A 21,493-nucleotide genomic window follows, 5' to 3' on the forward strand; every position below is an offset into this window, starting at 1 on the left:
TCCCATATCTATATATCCCCTATCTATCTATCTATCTATCTATCTATCTATCTATCTATCTATCTATCTATCTATCTATCTATCTATCTAATATCTATATATCCCATATCTATATATCCCCTATCTATCTATCTATCTATCTATCTATCTATCTATCTATCTATCTATCTATCTATCTATCTATCTATCACATATCTATCTATCTATCCCATATCTATCTAATATCTATCTATCTATCTATCTATCTATCTATCTATCTATCCATCTATCTTTTTTCTATCCATACATACATTTATCTGGTAAGGTGTGTTGGATAATTGAACAGTGTAACAGGAGACACATCTGAAGAAAGCGTACATTACAAACCTCTAGAGAGCTCATAGATATTGTTGAACCTGTTTCGCTCCTTGATAATCCAGCACTGTCATCCATCTCTGAGGCTATGAAGTTCTTTACTGCTGTGCGAGGCTCAAAAGGAAGGCTCTGCATGTGTTCTTGAGACACAAGATGCTGATCTAAATTTATCCCAAATTGTTCCATTACAGCTGGATTCATGCTAAACTCAGGACTGACTTTGTAGTGTAATAGCCTCTCATGAGGCAATGTATCCATAGCTATGTTCATTTTATTTTCATCTTTCATGTTCCCGGAGCCTCTTGGCATTACAATATAGTCACTCTCCATCATTCGCTCCTGGGGATGGACCATATCTAAGTCTCCAGCTCGGAGGTTGTCATCTGTGCATAAGTACACAGTCCGTCTTAATTCACTATTCTCTTTTTTCAGACATTGATCGGCCATCTCTCCCATACTCATGGGCATGTGCAAGGCAGATGGTTGCTGAATAATAACTTTAGAAATGATGTTTCCTGGCAAGGTAGAATAGCTCATTCCTTCTGGGTTCATTGCCTTTTCCTCTTCCTCATCATTCAGCGAAATCCTGGAGAGGGTGCCTGTTATTGTAGCAGCTCTGCAGGGGCCAATGTCCTTGTGTAAAACTGCAAATTACAAAGCATATATTATGGCATGATTGTATGCATGATTTGTAGTATAGAAATGTTTTGTGCTAAAGTATTTTGCATTAAAAAGCTTGAGCTTAAAAGTGTCTTTTTTTCTGATCTCTAGTTTATTAACATATACTGTGGTTTAGGTTGATCACAGTTGACATTTAATCTTCTGCTCATAATAGACTTGTCTGCGCTGTGTATTCATGTGAGACACTTCATTGTTTATATTTGTGTCTTTCAAGTGATCTCCAAGACTCCAAACTTTACGTAAGGCCTATGCTCAATAATCGAAACGTGCGTTATACAAAAACTCATTAAGTGTTGAAGTGCGCATTCCGGAATTATCTATAACTTTACCATTCCAAGGCAGCAGGAGAGCAAGATGTCTACAAACGACATGGCTTCCTATTCTGCGGTTGACACTACCAGTACTACTCTTCACATCTTACTACACATCTTCATTGTAGGTGACAATATCAGGAGAGATCATCTAATGTGTACTTTGATATAATGTGGGACTTTGATATACTGTAATGTAGAAAAGACTCTTAGGAAACTAAAGAACCACCTTGTAATTTGTAGGTTATGACCAGTGGTGGCCAACCCATGGCTCACCGGCTCTTGCAAATTCTACGATCACATAACTAAGCCATGACGGGTTTTGGTAGAGCCATGAAATGAAAACTACTGAACTCTATTGCCAGAATTCCGAATATTGTAGATTTGAAAATGTTGGAGGCCACTGATTTAAAGCAACCTCCCACAGTAAGTGTGACTATACACTTTTGAACTATAGTCACTATATATAATGGCCTCTGTTCTTCTGCTGCCCCTTTTGTCTTTGAGACCGATGTCCCATTCCTTCATCTCCAAAATGGGCGCTGAAGAGGCATGGGGAATTCTGTAGAATGTCAGAACCTTGACTATCCTGCCTCTCATTGGGTTCTGGGCGGGACTAACACTAATGATGATATTGTGTCAATCATGGAACTGAGAAAGACAGACAAAGCACGGTTCAGACTTTCCCCATCGTTCCCCGAGTCTGCGGCAGTCCTTTTGGGCATGAGAATGGAGTAACGAAGGAGCAGCAGCAGAACTGGAGGGAGGGTAGCTTTGGTCCTCACAATGTATTTATCCAGTTGTGTGATGGGAGTGGGAACTTTGTAACAGTCGGTGAGTTTCAGCATAGACAACATTACTATACATATTCAATAGGGTTATTTTTTCATTGTATGTCATGCAATATATTCTATAGCCAGCTTCCTCTTAGTGATTCTTAAATATATAAGACTATTATAACTTAAACACTGTTTAGACAATGTACAACCTTAAGATATTACCTTTCTTACCATCATTGTCCAGGACTAGTATAATAACCACCATTCTTATTAATGTTTTCTATACAGTTTTACATTGCAGTAGATTTTACAAAGTATATTTACAGGAATTATAAAAACACTCCAAAAACAATACCTGTCCATGTTAAATGGTTCTAAACTTTAATACCATACAAATCCTATTGATAGACGTGTATAGGAGGAAAACAGGGACACGTTTCTGTTGCTCTACAACCCCTTCACCCTTGTGTATTGCAAATGCAGGCTGCAGGTCTGAGCCTTTGGCAGAAGTAAACATTCAGTGTCATTAAAACAAAACTTCTAAAGTAATATGGATTTGTTGCTTGGGGTGATGGAGACTGTACGTTTTATCTACAACAACAACTGAAGCAATGTAGGATGCTTAAAGGGAATCTGTCAGCAGGTTTTTGCAAACTCGTATGAGAACAGCCTGATGTAGACAAAGAGAAGATGACTACAATGATGTATCAAGTAGACTACTGGGTTCAGCCGTTCTCACACAAAGTTTTTAGATTTCGAATGAAGCAGAGCTCATGAAGCTAACCCCGCCCACAACAGGCTATCCACATACAAAGTTCATAAACTGTGAGGTGCTTAGTTGCTGGACTAGTCTGGCAATGTTAATCTCTTAGTGATACATTTTTCACAGTTAGCAAACAATAGTGATGAGTGAATATACTCGCTACTCGAGATTTCTCGAGCAAGATTGGGGTCCTCCGAGTATTTTTTAGTGCTCAGAGATTTTGTTTTTCTTGCCGCAGCTGAATGATTTACATTTGTTAGCCAGCATAAATACATGTGCGGGTTGCCTGGTTGCTAGGGAATCCCCACATGTACTTATGCTGGCTAATAGATGTAAATCATTCAGATGCGGCAAGGAAAACTAAATCTCCGAGCACTAAAAAATACTCGGAGGACCCCCGAGCGTGCTCGAGAAGTAACGACTATATTCACTCATCACTAGTAAACAACAGTACGCACATTGGCAAGTGACACATCCCTGAAATCAGCATCTCAGCCTCTATCTCCTGCTGTCTTCAGATTACATTGCAAAAACCTGCTGACAGATTCCCTTTAATAATTTGATTTACCACCTACATTAGCTTTTTTGTTTGTGAAAACAGGGTATTGATCTATTCTATATAAATGCCATTTACATAGCTTAGCTCTACTCCTAAAATCGGCTCTATAATATTTTGTAGGTCTTTTGTGCCCTCCAAAAGAGCACTGACCCATTGAGATATGGAGGACACAAGACCTCTGAAGTTGCCTTGTAATATCTAGTACCAACAAGTCAGCAACAGTTCTTTTAAGTTCTGTGTATTGTAAGGTGGGGCCCCATGACTCTTGTTTTTTTGGGACATTCCACTGATATTCCAATTTGTCTGTGGTCTGACTCTTTTCTATCATAGCCAGCATTAACTCTTCAGTAATTAGTGTTAGCTTTGGTTCCCTATGTAAATTAGTAAATTTCACTCTATCATAGCACCATTGTCAGTTCGCCAGTTATACTTGCTTGTGCTTTCTTTAGCACCAGAATTACTGCAGATAGGGAAAACTAGTAGTCATTTTGGAGATGCTCTTTCTCTGTCATCTCGCCATCACTCTTTGCCCCTGTTCAAAGCAGTTCAAATCCTTAGGCCGGGTTCACATTGCGTTAACAGCAGCCCGTTCAACACATACGTTAAAAGGCTGCTGTTATCGCAAGTGCCAGTATGGCAGCGCGCTAGCGCAGATAGAGATAGCAGATGCTCTATCTGCGCTAGCGGTGACGGACCCGGAAACGCTGCAGCCCGCGTCTCAGGGTCCATCACTCAATGACGGCACATGGCTAGCGCACGCCCAGCGCTAGCGTGGTGTAACGTAGTCGTAGTCCGTCTAACGGACGCCAGCAACGCAATGTGAACCCGGCCTTACACTTGCCCAAGTTTCTTGCTTCCAACACATCAACTTCAAGACCTTCAGAACTTTTTGCTGTCTGGCTAATATATCCCGCCAGATGACAGGTGTTCAATGGGATTCACTTTTTCATTTAGATTTTTGGAGTGCTGCCTGTTTTTTTCCGATTTTCTACTTTGGAGATTTGGACATCACCGATACAGGTTTTATTGCACCAACTTTTTTTTGGTTGTGCTACCAAATTTTCTTATAATATATATATATATATATATATATATATATATATATATATATATATATATATATATATATATTCCTGACTCCTCTATGTTGTCTAATAAACGTCATTATACCATATATTTAAAAAGATAAGGTATCATTATTTGGTACCTGGCTATATTGGTTAGTAAGAGCTGTAAACATCTTCAAATTGTCTAATCAAGATGTGAAATATATTTGCGATAAATACAATTTTTTAGAATTCACATCAGGGCAGCTTGTTAAGTTTCTAATGATTACTGATTGTTAGAAAAAGAGAGGAGATGACACTTGGGTTATGCTGCATCAAGAACTGTTAATATCTTCAGCCTACTGAAATGGAATTCTTTGGGTGACTAGTAAGGACAGTAAAGTAAGTTCATAAATCCATTACTTTTATGTATAAAAGAAAACGGAAACAAATCAAGGATAACAATATTATTAGCAACTGAATACAATTTCTTGGAGTTCTTCCATCCATTGCTGAGAAAGTTTAACGTTTTTATTGTGGATACCAACACAAACGTTATCGCCTAATGTTCCTCAGGACATCAGTATAGATCCATGTAAGTTAAAGTTAGATGGAATAGGAAATAACTATGCCCAAAATTGCCATAGTGAACACATATAAGTCTTGTACTATATATACATGAATGTGGCTCTCAGCCGCTCATCATAGTTGTAGACGTGACTCTTTTAGACACTAAAGTCTCAAAATTAAAAAGTATCCGTGGACGGATTGTGTTGTAATCCTGTGGTGTGTACACCAATCAATGGCTGTATTTCCTACTGAATAGATGCTTTTTCTTAAAGCTTTCATCTATGAATGTTTTAGTGTCGTTCTATCCTTGGTGCAGAAATCCCAAATACTGCACGGCACTGTTGCTCATGATCTCACATTCAGTGCGGGTTACACAGTATTATCCTTGCTTCAAGTCTTCACACTGGCAAGCACCATTTTATTTCAATTTTGAAAAATGACTGCGCATGATACCCATTTTTTTAACTACAGGGGACCTCGTAACCTCTGTTTGTAATCATAACTTGTAGCGCTCGCACGGTGTTGTATCGATTTTTACTTGACATACTGTATGCTCTTACCTGACCGACAAGCAATGTCCACGTCTTTTTCAAAGTCTGTCTGTTAGTGAAAAAGATATAAAGATATAAGTATATATACAACATATGGTAACCAAAATATGTATGCCATTATCTTCACTATGCCATGCGTTAATAATGTACTGTGCATTATTGACAAGAAATATTGGTGGAAAGGTCAATACAATTATTAATAAACTCAATATAGGTCATTCCACTACGTACTGAATACACAGTAGATTGGTAATGGGAAAGTGTCACATTGAATAATGCTGTTACCCTGCAGATATAGTGATAAGGTATATAGTGCTAGAAACGTGCCCAGCCACCATACTGAAAGCTCAGCAGGATGTCCCAAAAACGTATACTGATGTATGCCAGCCTATACCCTGCACTATACCCTGCAATGATGTCTGCCAGCCTATACCCTTCACTGTACAGTGCAATGATGTATGCCAGCCTATGCCCTGCACTACACACTGCAATGATGTATGCCAGCCTATACCCTGCACTACACACTACAATGATGTATGCCAGCCTATACCCTGCACTACACACTACAATGATGTATGCCAGCCTATACCCTGCACTACACACTACAATGATGTATGCCAGCCTATACCCTGCACTACACACTACAATGATGTATGCCAGCCTATACCCTGCACTACACACTACAATGATGTATGCCAGCCTATACCCTGCACTACACACTACAATGATGTATGCCAGCCTATACCCTGCACTACACACTACAATGATGTATGCCAGCCTATACCCTGCACTACACACTACAATGATGTATGCCAGCCTATACCCTGCACTACACACTGCAATTATGTATGCCAGCCTATACCCTGCACTACACACTGCAATGATGTATGCCAGCCTATTCCCTGCACTACACACTGCAATGATGTATGCCAGCCTATACCCTGCACTACACACTGCAATGATGTATGCCAGCCTATACCCTGCACTACACACTGCAATGATGTATGCCAGCCTATACCCAACACTGTCCACTGCAATGATGTATGCCAGCCTATACCCTGCACTACACACTGCAATGATGTATGCCAGCCTATAAACCTGCACTATACCCTGCAATGATGTATGCCAGCCTTTACCCAACACTATACACTGCAATGATGTATGCCAGCCTATACCCTGCACTACACACTGCAATGATGTATGCCAGCCTATACCCAACACTGTCCACTGCAATGATGTATGCCAACCTATACCCAACACTTGAAACTCAACCTCTCCAAAACTGAACTTCTTCTGCTCCCATCTACTAACCTCCCTAAATCGGACATTTCCCTCTCCGTGGGTGGCACCATAATAACACCCCGGCAGCAGGCGCGCTGTCTGGGTGTTATGTTTGACTCCGATTTCTCCTTCACCTCCCATATACAATCTCTTGCCCGCTCGTGCCGCTTACACTTAAAGAACATCTCTAGAATCCGCCCTTTTCTCACCATGGAAACAACAAAAACCCTCACTGTCGCCCTGATCCACTCCCGCCTGGACTACTGTAACGCTCTACTAATTGGCCTCCCGCTCACGCGACTTTCCCCTCTCCAGTGCATCCTTAATGCGGCAGCCAGGGTTGTCCATCTGGCTAATCGTTACTCGGATGCGTCCGCTCTTCGCCAGTCGTTACACTGGCTGCCCATTCATTACAGGATACAATTCAAAGTACTTGTTCTCACCCACAAAGCTCTCCACAGTGCGGCACCCCCTTACATCTCCTCCCTCATTTCTGTCTATCGGCCTAACAGAACACTGCGCTCTGCAAATGTCTTTTGACTAACCTCTGCGCTAATCCATACCTCCCACTCCCGACTCCAAGACATCTCCCATGCTGCACCAATCCTCTGGAATGCTCTACCCCAAGATATTAGGACCATTCACAATTTGCATAGTTTTAGGCGCTCGCTCAAAACACATTTGTTCAGAGCGGCCTACCACGGTCACTAATCAAAGTCATTTTATGTTTGTGTGTGTGTAGCCCATTCACTATCTCCATCTATCCCCCACCCCCTGAAGATGGCTGGACCATCATTGTAAATACACACCTGTGCTTTGTATCTCCCCCACCTCATTGTAGATTGTAAGCTCTCACGAGCAGGGTCGTCTTATTTTGCTTTAATTATTGTATTGTTAACGTTGTTACTGTTGTGTTTGATACTGTTAAACTGTAAAGCGCTGCGGAATATGTTGGCGCTATATAAAGATTATTATTATTATTATTAACACTATACACTGCACAAAACTAGGTAAATTATAAATGGGCCTTTTTAGATAATAAATATGTACTTTGGTATACAGAACAGCTTACTACTTTAGCCTTATGTGAAAATGTAACTGCCCGTTTCTTACTACAGTAAATCACCGTGTCTGCAAATGGAGATTCTGATTTAGCTTGTATTCTAAGCCATATTGTAAGGCTCATTAAATGATGGGTAGTGACTTGTGGGATTGCTGCTTACAACAGGTGGCGCTATAGAGTTCTAGTGCTCTTCCTCTCTGAAGAGGCAATTTGCATATTTAATTTCCCAGAGGAGCATTGCATGGTAAATAACAACCCTTATATTGGCAAGTCAGTGCCAGTATGTCACTCTCCACAAGGAGAAAATTTACCCCTCAGACCCCAGTCCAAAGCCTCTCACCCAGCCAAATCAGATCTTGTATATTGCACTGATGAGGGGCAATACACTGAAACATCATGTCTGCAAACTGAGATTCTGATTTGGCTTTTATCGTAAGTCATATTGCAAGGCTAGTTATTGGGTCGACAGTGACTTGTAGGATTGCTGCTTCCAACAGGTGGTGCTGTAGAGTTTTAGTCCTCCTCCTCCCTGAAGTGGGTGAGGGGCAAATGCTTTTCACAGCCCAGTATATTGTAGTTTATAGGCTGGCATACATCAGTATGCATTTTTTTGAATAGTCCGAGTTGTTCCATACAAAGGCACCAAGTAAAAACAAATACTATGCGATGTATGTTTTTTAATATGTTAAACTATGGGGGATGGATGACATTGTATGCCACTATAGTAGCATGTGTCAGGGGCAGTCAGGGGACAATTGGAGAACACTTCCTACGCATACCACTGACGGACATTGCTAAGAACAGTGGTTTACTAGTCCTCTAGCGATAATCTCCTGCTGATAATGATTTTATCAAAACTACACTCAGCAGCGCCGTAAGTGACACATTGCTGGAATCAGAGTCTTTGCGTCTACAATATATTGCTCTCAGATTAGGGGGCACACTTACTTTAAGTGAAGACTATTAAAGATATAATATTTAATGTCATTTTAATATCAATCAAGAATTGGAGCTTATGTATAGGGGTTGTTCAGCCCTATAAAGTCTATTCTCACCTCCTGTGATGGCGCTGTTCCCCCGGTGTCGGCACTCAAAGTCCTGGGGCTGTGATGCGGTGGAATGACATGTGATACCCGGCGCCCAATCAGCGCTGGCATCACTGTCTCCGCCTTCGTATGAATGGAACATGATGAGGAAGTCCGGGATCAGCTGATCTCTCACTTCCTCTTCGTGTTCAGTTTGTCCGAAGGCGGAGACAGTGACGCCAGCGCTGATTGGGCGCCGGGTATCATATGTCATTCCACCGCATCACAGCCCCAGGACTTCGAGTGCCGACACCGGGGGAACAGCGCCATCACAGGAGGTGAGTATAGGCTTTATTATTTTATCGAGGCTGAACATTTAGTTTACAAAGGGGTTGTTGCTAATAGTGGACAAGCCCTTTAAAGTGAGTGGGACTATTGATATTTTTTAATGTGTCACAACATATACAATAATTATCATGACATGAAATGGACTGTAATGTAAAAATAAATAGCGATATATTTAGTATTTTTTATTTAGTGGTGAAGATAAACCCCTATCTCCTGCACATTAGACTGTGATGTATTACACAGTGAAATATTTTCGTCTAGTTATAGAGATTACACTTAGCAGTGCTCAATGACTAGCATATACATATCCCTGCCAAACAAATATGATAACAGGTTTCACCGAAATTGAATGCCGAGGAATTTATGGCAACATTTATCTGGAAGACAGAGGTGAAGGCAGGCAGCAGGCATTAACTACGCAGCGGCGCAGAGGCTCCACTATGACATGCAAGATGAATATTAGTAATCAAGTCAGTCCACCATACAGAAAATACTTATTAAATCTTCTAGCTGCTGCCCTGTACGCCATATGTATCTAATTTTAATTATACTGCGACTATCGCCTTCATTTTTACTCCACCAGTAGCCATTGTTCCCACTTTAGGGCTAGCTATCAATTGTGTTGTTTTATATCCTTAATAATGGAATTCCACAAGTAATTCAGTGATACGTTATTTTAATTGACAGAATAAAAACAAATGTTTGTGGACCGACTGGAAATATTGAAATTTTAATTGGTGCGGTTCTATTGCGCTCAAGTGGCCATCTCGTTGAATATCCTAATCGACCACTAGGGGAAGCACTGAGTTGTGGCCCAGAATGAAATTCTATTGCTTCCAGCTTTCAACACGTACATGTTAGTGTGCAGAAATGACATAGAGAGAGTCTTTCTGTCTGCTCCTTTATTTTCTGCAACCTCCAACATTACTAAACAGAAATGTCTAACATAATAACGTTTGCAGAATACTTCTGACAAGACGATAAGCATGCAGTCCTCTTTAAGCCAGATGATAAAAGCACTTTACTAAGTTATCTGACAACTCAGTAAAGGAGCTAGAGGGGACCTCTTATTTCATATGCAAACACACTGTCTCCTCTAAAAATACTGTTCAATTCTTTTTCCTACACTTAGCACCAGTAAAGATAAACTATCATGGTTATGTTCTGCAACCACCACATGTCCCCTGTAGTTACCACTAGAAAAATGACACAATCCCAAAATTAAGTTTCATTAAATGATCTATTATGTGTATTTTGTTGAAGGACAGTCTACATATTATTTAATATTGCACTTCACAATTGTAGTATGAAGGTTAAGAAACATCCCAACATCGGCAGCCATATGGTGACCTTACACATTGAAGAAAAGTCAGTTAAACACACTGGCTTCAGCAATGCATCCTGATCATCTCATGAGTATGAGAGCCTATTGACTCTAAACCAGCAGATGATAACAGGAAGAAAGGATCACAATTTTAGCTCCCAAAGCTTTGTTTTCAAGGAACATAAGCCACTGCCAGATTGTGTATGTGGGAGTTCAGGAGGAATAGATTTTTGTCCGAAGAAGCATTCAGCCAAAAGTTATTTACTCTGGTTAATAGTCATATTCAATAGTCTTATAGCAATATTCAATAGTCATATAGTAATATCAATAGTTATCACTCACACGTCATTTCTGAGCAGAGATATGCAACATTTAGGCTCCTAGACCCCATAGCAGCTACAATATCCCAGGTAACAGCATAACACTAAGATGTTGTCAGCATCTCTGAGACGTCGAGGGAAAGCATTTGCCATTTCCATGTATGCCATTGTAAGGGTTGGATTGCTTTCATTGAATTACTATTCAATTAGCACAGACAAAGTGCCCCAATCATTATTTGTATTCTTCTTTAAGTCACTTTTCATTTTTGTATTTTGGTTTCTGTTGCCATTTTCTGAAACAAATTTTTCAAAATGGCATGTGTGCTTCATAAACGTTGCACAAAATCAAAATTGCTGTTTTTTTATTTGACCAATTGTGCAACTTTTTAGTGCAAAAAGATATTCATTTTGCAAAATTTGGCCAAAATAAATATTCATAAAATCACTCTGGGGGGGATGGATGGGCCTGGAGTAGTTCTTCACCCACTTTTTCAACTTTTAACCTCTTTCTGACCTCGGATGGGATAGTGCGTCCGAAGTCAGATACCGCGCTTTGATGCAGGGCACCGGCGGTGAGCCCGCATCAAAGCCGGGACATGCCAGCTGTTTTGAACAGCTGACATGTGCCCGCAATAGCGGCGGGTGAAATCGCGATTCATCTGCCGCTATTAACTAGTTAAATGCTGCTGACAGCGGCATTTAACCGGCGCTTCCGGACGGAAATGAGCGCATCGCCGACCTCCGTCACATGATCGGGAGTCAGCGATGCATCAGAAGGGTAGCCATAGAGGTTCTTGAGACCTCTATGGTTACTGATGCCGGCCTGCTGTGAGCGCCCCCCTGTGGTCGGCGCTCACAGCACACCTGCATTTCTGCTACATAGCAGCGATCTGATGATCGCTACTATGTAGCAGAGGCGATCGAGTTGTGCCAGCTTCTAGCCTCCTATGGAGGCTATTGAAGCATTGCAAAAGTTAAAAAAAAGTTACAAAAAATGTGAAAAAAATAAAAAAATATAAAAGTTTAAATCAACCCCCTTTCGGCCCATTTAAAATAAATCAATAAAAAAAAAATCACACCTACACATATTTGGTATCGCCACATTCAGAATCGCCCGATCAATAAAAAAAAAGGATTAACCTGATCGCTTAACAGAGTAGCGAGTAAAAAAATTGAAACCCCAGAATTACGTTTTTTTGGTCACCGCGACATTGCATTAAAATGCAATAACGGGCGATCAAAAGAACGTATCTGCACCAAAATGGTATCATTAAAAATGCCAGCTCAGCACGCAAAAAATAAGCCCTCAACCGACCCCAGATCATGAAAAATGGAGACGCTACGGAGATCGGAAAATGGCGCAATTTTTTTTTCTTTTAGGAAAGTTTGGAATTTTTTTCACCACTTAGATAAAAAATAACCTATTGGGTGTCTATGAACTCGTAATGACCCGGAGAATCATAATGGCAGGTCAGTTTTAGCATTTATTGCACCTAGCGAAAAAGCCAAACAAAAAAACAAGTGTGGGATTGCACTTTTTTGCAAATTCACCGCGCTTGGAATTTTTTTTCCCGTTTTCTAGTACACGTCATGCTAAAACCAATGATGTCGTTCAAAAGCACAACTTGTTTTGCAAAAAATAAGCCCTCACATGGCCATATTGACGGAAAAATAAAAAAAAGTTATGGCTCTGGGAAGGTGGGGAGCGAAAAACGAACCCGGAAAAAAGGAAAATCACAAAGTCATGAAGGGGTTAAAAAAAGTCGTATTTCATGAATTATTGCAGTTTAAAACATTTGAAAAAGTCATATCGACATAAAAATCCAGAAAATTGATTAAACAGAAAAAGATAACTTAAAAAAAATGTACTAATGGCTTAATTAATTTGTGTCAAATCAAAAAGTCACTAATTGAGATGTAAGGTATTCATGACAAAAAAATGGAGAAAATGCAAAGCATTATTTTAATAAAAAAAACCTTTAAATATATTTTTGCTGCTTTACTTTAGATATGGTGTATGGTTCTGTTTCATTTCCAAGTTTTTTTCCCGCATTACTACAGTACCTTTAATTGCTGTCAACCTCCTGTGTCTACTTCTTAGTAATGTCTGCCTCATTACTTTCCAATACATCCTCCCCCGCCCTTAGGCTATATTTACACTTAGCGGTTTTTACCGCGGAACCGCCGCGATTTTGATGCTGCGGGTCCGCAGCAGTTTCCATAGCGTTTACAGTAACATGTAAACCCTATGGAAACCGCAAACCGCTGTGCACATGCTGCGGGAAAAACCGCGCGGGAACGCAGCGGTTTACAACCCGCAGCATGTCACTTCTTTGTGCAGAATCGCTGCGATTCTGCACCCATAGGAATACATTGAACCGCTTACTTCCCGCATGGGGCTGTGCCCACGTTGCGGGAAGTAAGCGGATAATGTGCGGGTGGTACCCGGGGTGGAGGAGAGGAGACTCTCCTCCAGGCCCTGGGAACCATATTTGGGGTTAAAAAATAAAAAATCTGGTTATACTCACCCTCTGATGTCCGGAGCTCCTGGGCGCTGCACGCGGCCGTCCGGTCAGAGTTGCTGTGCGACCAGGACCTGCGGTGACGTCGCGGTCACATGACCGTGACGTCACGAAGGGTCCTTCTCCCACAGCATCTTTGGAACCGGACCGCCGGGTGCAGCGCCCAGGAGATCCGGACATCAGAGGGTGAGTATAACCAATTTTTATTATTTTTAACATTACTATTGATGCTGCATATTGCTGCATATGCAGCATCAATAGTATAGGCGGAAACCCGCAGCGGAAAACGCGGAACAAACCGCGATAAATCTGCAGGGAGAACCGCAGTTGTTTTGCCCTGCAGATTTATCAAATCCGCTGCGGGAGAACCCGCAGGGACCCGACGCAAGGTGTGCACATAGCCTTAGAGTCACAATGCAACCTGCTATAGACTTGATTTCCTTTCTAGATTACAAAGCATTTAATATTGTATTCTACTGAAGCTCTACTGTTTTTCTTCTTTAAAATAAAAATAAAATGTCTTTAAAGTACAGCCGAATCATTTTACTCTACTTATTGTGTGAATCATTTTTTGCTTTTGTTATTTTGTCCCTAGGTTTGGATAATAGGTTTTTGCCTCCTAATGAAGTGTGTGACACTTATTCCCAGAAGTACATTGGCTGTAAGTGACATTTAATAAACCAGCATTACAGTGACATTTTATAATTACTCTAATATACAGCTCTCAAGAACTTTTCTGGTGAATCATTCTTAGGAGGGAAATTATCATTTTCCTTGCTATGTCAGTCAACTTACTTTGCTTTAATGAAAATGACTACATTTCTTACTTTGCATCAATTTTCTAGTCATTTTTCGACATAGATTAGTAGTATATCAACCCCTTCACGACATGCACCGTACATGTACGGCGCAAGCGTGTGTATGGAGTGGGCTCACGGGGTAAGCTTGCCCTATATCTGTGAGGTAATGGCTGTATGTTACAGCTAGTACCTGCTCAAGTAACCGTGCTTGGCGTGGAGTGGCGCCCACGATTGTAAACCTGTTAAATACCGCTGTCAACCTCTGACATCGGCATTAACAATGCTATATCTACATATTAGCAAAATATAGATTCAAAAAGCAGAAATAGCCAATCTTAGCCAGAAGCATTCTGTACTTGCTTCTCTATAATAAACAACCTATTACCGATTAGTGGACAAGTCCATATAGCTACAACAATATGAGTACTAAGTACCCACAGACCACTATATCACACTGTTATAAAATCAATAAAGTTTATTGAAAACAAGTTAAAAATAGTACATCCTACCATATGAAATTTGTCAAAGAGAATTAGTCAAAAAATTCCATGAGCAGCAGAAAAAATCGCATCCAGCCATGTCATGTCAAGCATTGAAATACAAAATCTATTACAATCACTAATCACACATGTAGATACAGAGTTCCCAACACATCCTTTAAGGATAAATACAACATCTATTGTTCCCGGATGATGAGAATTCAATGTGCAATGTGAAAATCAGCTAGTAAATGAATCATGCTTACCCATGGCTTGTGCTCTGCTGCCCAGGAACGCCCCGACGCGCGTTTCGCCCGTGCTTTTTCAAGGGGAGTGTCATTTGTCTTTGACAAATTTCATATGGTAGGATGTACTATTTTTAACTTGTTTTCAATAAACTTTATTGATTTTATAACAGTGTGATATAGTGGTCTGTGGGTACTTAGTACTCATATTGTTATATCTACATATTAGGTTGTAAAAACCTGGTAACAGATTCCCTTTAAAGTAGATCTATCACCACATTTCTCAATACAAACTTAATGCATTATTACACAGATCTATTAGATCCAATCAGGCTGGTTACTTCTGTTAAAAACAATGTCAAAATGGCCGCATTTTCTTTTTATAAGTTTTATCACCTGGGCATAGTTGGGAAAGATTTTGAAATTGAATGATACAGTATATCTGATGTGAATTCTCATAGCCTCATCAGGCCTAGGAGATCAATTTAAAGGGGATCTGTCAGCAGATTTTTGCTACCGCATCTGAAAGCAGCCTAGTGTAGGCAAAGAGACCCTGAATCCAACAATGTGTCAATTAGATTACTGGGTGCAGCCGTTCTGACACAATCAGAGCTTGATTTAGCAATGAAGCCGAGCTGAGGAAGCTAACTCCGCCCACACCAGGCTGTGTATGTACAAAGTCCATAGACAGTGAGCTGCCTATCACAGGAGGGAGCGTTGCCAAAGCAGGAGGCATGTGCTGCTGCGCCCCAACAGTGATGAGCTCCTAGTGCTAAAACAATCATTGCAAGCAGGCAAAACCTTGGAGAGGAATCGCTGAAATCTGTGTTTTAACTCCTACATCATGCTGCTTTCAGATTACATAGCCAAAACCTGCTGATAGATTAAATGATGCATGAACCCTATGTTAAGGATTTTGTTGAATGAAATGTAATGCAATCTTATATACTGATGATGTCAATACAGTGTAATTATGTGTGACAGTTGGCAAAAGACAAAGGGTTTCCCTAGAATAAATGCTAAAATACGAAATACATGATGTAAATATAGAATCATTGTCGCACACCATCCCTAACCTCCAATGACTGCCCAGATTTAATTTCCCCGATAATATGCTTTAACTCATCCCAATAGTCATTGCGCACACCAAGCGTACAACCTTTGCTGTATGACAAGAAGTTCTTAATACCAGGTAAAGCATTCAAAGGTAATTTTTATTCATTAGCGCTATGAATACATGAAGTATTTTATAATTAAAGTCAATTACAATTCATTACCGAGAATTTGTCTTCACATCTCTGCTTTAATAAGCCGCGAATCTTCAGCTTACTATTCTTGCCCTTCTAATATCCATGATATCGTGCAGCATATTGCGCATCCTTTGTTCTCCATAGGTAATTTCTAACATTCTACACTATTATATAAATATACGGTAAATGATGTCTTTTCTTTATGCATTTATTTCTTTTTTTATTGCCCTCTGAATGTTCCAGAAATCCTGCAAATTACAGTACACTGAAATCCACTGTGGCATTTTTGTGATCACAGTATCATTTATAGAAATAGCCCAATACTTTTGGGAGCAGAGCAATTTCCTAAAATGAAATCTTCACATTATTACTTATTGACAATGACAGGCAAATTCATTTTGATGACAGATACACTGCCGCCTTCACAAACATAAATTCCTGTCACTTTCAAGTTCCATTTGTAATGTAAGTTGTCCCCATAAGACCGTACCATTGGGTAAAGCATTATCCGAGGACGGGTTGATGTCAAATCTAGACATCTTGACAAGGTGCCACAAACCTGACAAACATGATTGTCAAAGTAATATTATTCTACTTCTATTATAATATCTTTCGACTGGTTTGAACAAAATGCAACTTGGTTACGTATATATGCTATTTCCAATTAGTTGAGGCATCTATTTTAGAGAGACTTTATTGTAATGCAGCCCATAAAATCATAGAAATGTCATAATCCAGTTTTGGCACTATCAATGTTGGCGGAATAATGCCTAATTATTTCCCAGATATAAAATCTGATAACTCTATGCAGTATTTGTCAAGGTCATGACTAAATTGAAGAAAAATGTGTGGCGCCTGACTAAAAGGTTAGTTTTAGTGTATTAAATGGAGCCAAAATCAGTAGCAATGGTGACAACTACTATATGTTTTTGGCACTAGTGGAGGAGAATGAGTAGAGAAGAGAAGGAGACAGCATCAGACATTAATGTATATATTCTAGTGGAATTGAGTTCTACTTGAATTTTACAAAAATTTGCATTGGCCAAAAGTCTTATTTTTTGTCATTTGCTTCAGAGCAGATTTTGAAAACTTGAGGCACCTAGCAGATATTTTGTAGTATTATAAGGAATAATCAAAAGATTAATAAAAAAAAATTATACTCACTTAACGGTTCACATCTCCCTCCCCTCCTCTACTCACTGTGACCCATCCAGTCCTCGTTGAACCTTTTGATCGCTGCCCTCAGCGCTGAGTCCCCAGGTCTCTTTACTATAAGCTGGGACTTCTGGCTCTGATAAGGCCAAGGATGGTTCTGTACATGCATGCGCAACATCATGCCGCACATTAAGATGCCATGCCATCATGACTTTACAAACGCTTGCTAGTGTGAAGAGTTGCGATGAGGACCGCATGGGTGACGGAGAGGAATGAAGAAGTGAGAAAAGGGGAGTATAAGTACTTCTATTATTTACACCTTACGATTCTATATCCTCTGGGGTCCATTAAGACCCCAGAGCATAATAAGGGACATTTCATTTGCAAGGAATAACTTCTCTGCAATTCGAATTTCCAGAGAACATCCGCACAAACAGATGAATTCGAATTTTGCTTGATCTGCTCTTCTCTAGCAAGCATGGAACCAAATAAATAGATAATGGAACAATATAAACATAGAATATAAAAACATTATTTAAATCGCACAGTCTCTATTGATTTGAATATGCAAAAAGTTTATACTAATTTTGTCCTACGGCTTCTTAAAGTAAAAATGTACGGAGTAGCATATGCCGTACCATTACTAATCTAATTTCCCTGACCCTAGTTTTACCAACTGCTGTCTTCTTCTCTTCCCAGTGCCACTCTGGTCCCACATTGCCATCTTGTGACTGCAACTTCTGACCTACCAAAATTCTAAGATAAAAGTCACAAGCTTTCAGTGTAAGTCTGTGAAACTCTCGTTCTTGCCTCGTTCTGGCTCTCATAGACTTACAATGAGTTGTGCTTTTTGGATTGCCCAGCAAACACTGGATATTCGGCAGGTCACAACCCGCAGAAGACCAATTGGAGCAGCGCCAATAACAGATGAAGATGGCAGCTGGTAAGTCTATAAGACTAGGGGCAGGGAACTTAGATAAGAAGCTCCACTCCAGCCCTGTAATAAAAAAAAATGCTGGAGTGATTCTTTAAAAATTCTTTGCATGAAGAATTTATCAGTAACATTTCATGATTTTGCTGTGGTTGATGAAAGTTTGACAGCTACAACCCCCAGTAATCAGAAAGCTGCAAGGAACTGTGTATTTTGCTTGCAGTGTAGAAGTGTGATTTTATTTCCTTTAAGACAATAGGCAACTATGTGCTCCAGAATATGAAGAACTGTTAACAATGGTAAAGTACATTGTCACAAATGTACTAATCTTTATTTCTATATACTGTAACCACTGTAGGATTCACTCTCTCTGGTAAGCATTAGGCCTTAGGTAGCACAGGCAATTCAGTTTTGGCCTAAACACGTGTAGTAGTTATTGCTTTCCACAGGTTGGCCATCACCAAAACAAAGTCATAAGCATAAATACTTCGCATTGTCCAGGCGCCAACTAAACAGAGCAGACCCTGGCTACTTACACACGGTTGAGCTAGTCCCAGCTTGGTCAAACAAAACAGCAATTGTCCATAGCAACCAGTGCAGGTTATCTGCACATGGTCTGTGCATTTAATCATGACACACAGGTCAGTGAGGGCTCACCCAAACAGATTACAGTCCTTTCTCCAGAGTAGACTCCATGCACAGAAGAGTCAAGATCCCACCAGTTGCTGTATCCCTTCAGCCCAAGATCCAGCAGCTTACAGTGCCAAACAGAAGTGTTCAACTTTGTGCAGCTTACACCGAACACGCTGCAGCATCTACATGGTTCTCTACAGCTGCTGAGCGCAGTCTCCATTCAGAGAGAGACTCCGGCATGACTCTCTCTCTCAGTTACAGCTCACATTTTGGCTGGACACTCACGAGCAGCACACTTAACTCTGCTTCATTCAGTAGACTGACACCTACAGAACAAAGGCCCTGATTCTAAGTTATAGCAAGTCATGTACACCTTATTAAGACTTGCAGGGCTAGGATTTAACCCAGTCCTACCTGGCTTTGCTACATCACCTATATTAAATAGTATATAGAGTACAGTATTTTCTTGCTTAAATTTCAGACAGTTGGATAAAATTATATAACTTGTCTATTATGATTATTTCTGACCAGTAGAATATCTTGTACATGTATATATTTTGATCAGTGATTTGACAGTCTTTGCAAATGTCCTCTTCTATGTTTGATTTTATTAATTTTGTAGATATTTATTTAATGTTTCTTCAATTAATGTTCTTTAAATTTTTTTTACTTTGTAAATAAAAGTCAGCACACAGACATTGACATGGATGTGCAAATGCACCTTAAGTCTGAGTCTGGCTACATTTGGATCAAGAAGATGTCAGTAATTAACATATTCTTCTGTCCAGCCATATATAAGTGCATTGTTACAATTCTATACATTCTAGATCTCTAATAGTAATAGTAATACCCATCAATAAATTATATCAGATTAAAGAGACAATTTCACATTTTAAATTCATCACTAAGTTTAGCTGGCAAGAAACTATTGATCTTGGTACATTAAATGAGTTGTAAAGATTAAACAAGGGATATATTTTTATACATACAAAAATCTCAGCATTTGTCCATAAGCTGTATCTGGTGTTACAGGTTTTTCACAGTTAAATGAATGTGAATGTACCTTAAAGCCAGATAAGCACATGGGCAGACATGGCAAAAATAAAATAACTAAACAGATCTTATTTTCTAACCTTAGGAAACCCTTCCATTTACTCTACGAACAATTTGAGAAGATTATTTTTTGCACATAACTGACCTCTTTATTTGTAGTACATTAAAGGGAACCTGTCACCCTCAAAATCGAAGATGAGCTAAGCCCACCGGCACCAGGGGCTTATCTACAGCATACTGTAATGCAGTAGATAAGCCCCCGATGTATCCTGAAAGATGAGAAAAAGATGTTAGATTATACTCACCCAGGGGCGGTCCGGTCCAGGGTCTCCCATCTTCTTACGATGACGTCCTCTTCTTGTCTTCACGATGCGGCTCCGGCGCAGGCGTACTTTGTCTGCAGAGCAAAGTACTGCTGTTCACAGGCAGGGCAGACAAAGTACGCCTGCGCCGGAGCCATAACGTGAAGACAAGAAGAGGATGTCATCCTATGAAGATAGGATCGCCCCCTAGGTGAGTATAATCTAACCTCTTTTTCTCATCTTTTAGGATACCTCGGTGGCTTATCTACAGCATTACAGAATGCTGTAGATAAGCCACTGAGGCCGGTGGGCTTAGCTCTTCTTCGATTTTGGGGGTGACAGGTTCCCTTTAACTATTTTGCCAGATATCATAATTATAAAAAAATAGAGCTAACCATGATTTGTGCATGTCCATTGGGAAAGGAACTTGATGAATCTGCATTAATTGGATCTTGACAGTTTCTCAGTCGACATCTAAAAGCATCTTGGACCTACAAAAAATTGATATAGTATTTTTTTAACATTTAAATGATTAGTTTACATAACACAATACTAGTAGAATTTTCTGATCTCTGAATACAATTACTGTAGAAGAGTGAAATACATTTATTCTGGTATATTATAATACAGAAACTCTAATAATCCAGCACAAAACAACATTATAATATCCCATCAGATTCTGTATTGCCCAAGTCCCTGGTATATCATTTATGATCTACTTTCTTGGACCAAAGTCGTTTTCCTTTGTACAGCTGGGTGGTTACCAGTTGAGCTCTTTCTTCAGTACATTGCACAAACACCTTGAGATTGTAGACATGCCAATACATTTTCCAGGAATTTAAAGCTCAGTCCTCCACATACCTGAGTGTGCATTGAATAGTAACATTAAATGAGAAAATCCACTAGCATTATACAGTATGTGAGCATGCCTATCATATAATTATTACCCTTAAGGCTAGGATCAGTGGCAATACAACATTTATCTGAAATAACAGATTGAATATATGATTGTAATTTGTTTTATGATATAGTCTCAGACTGCTCCTTTTATGCAACAGGATGACATAACTTCTAGTCTTTATCAACATTTAGTCTAGTCCCTAAAATGATAGACAATTCACAAAGAAGCTTAGGAGAAACAGAACAAG

The 21,493-nt window shown here is 39.8% G+C and overlaps 1 protein-coding gene across 5 annotated transcripts in view; it reads right to left on the reverse strand.

Annotated features, from left to right (window-relative positions):
* ADGRB3 (adhesion G protein-coupled receptor B3) overlaps positions 1-21,493 on the reverse strand; it is a 1,579,303-nt gene that overhangs the window by 43,636 nt on the left and 1,514,174 nt on the right. For all 5 annotated transcript variants that reach the window (XM_069726666.1, XM_069726664.1, XM_069726665.1 and 2 more), the window contains 3 exons: positions 20,741-20,836; positions 5,624-5,663; positions 367-998 (listed from right to left, as the gene is read on the reverse strand). In XM_069726666.1, coding sequence (XP_069582767.1) covers positions 367-998; positions 5,624-5,663; positions 20,741-20,836 — 768 coding nt within the window. The remainder of the gene's footprint in view (positions 1-366; positions 999-5,623; positions 5,664-20,740; positions 20,837-21,493) is intronic.

The sequence above is a fragment of the Ranitomeya imitator genome, chromosome 5, assembly GCF_032444005.1.
Source record: "Ranitomeya imitator isolate aRanImi1 chromosome 5, aRanImi1.pri, whole genome shotgun sequence".
In the NCBI taxonomy this organism is placed as follows: Eukaryota; Metazoa; Chordata; class Amphibia; order Anura; family Dendrobatidae; genus Ranitomeya; species Ranitomeya imitator.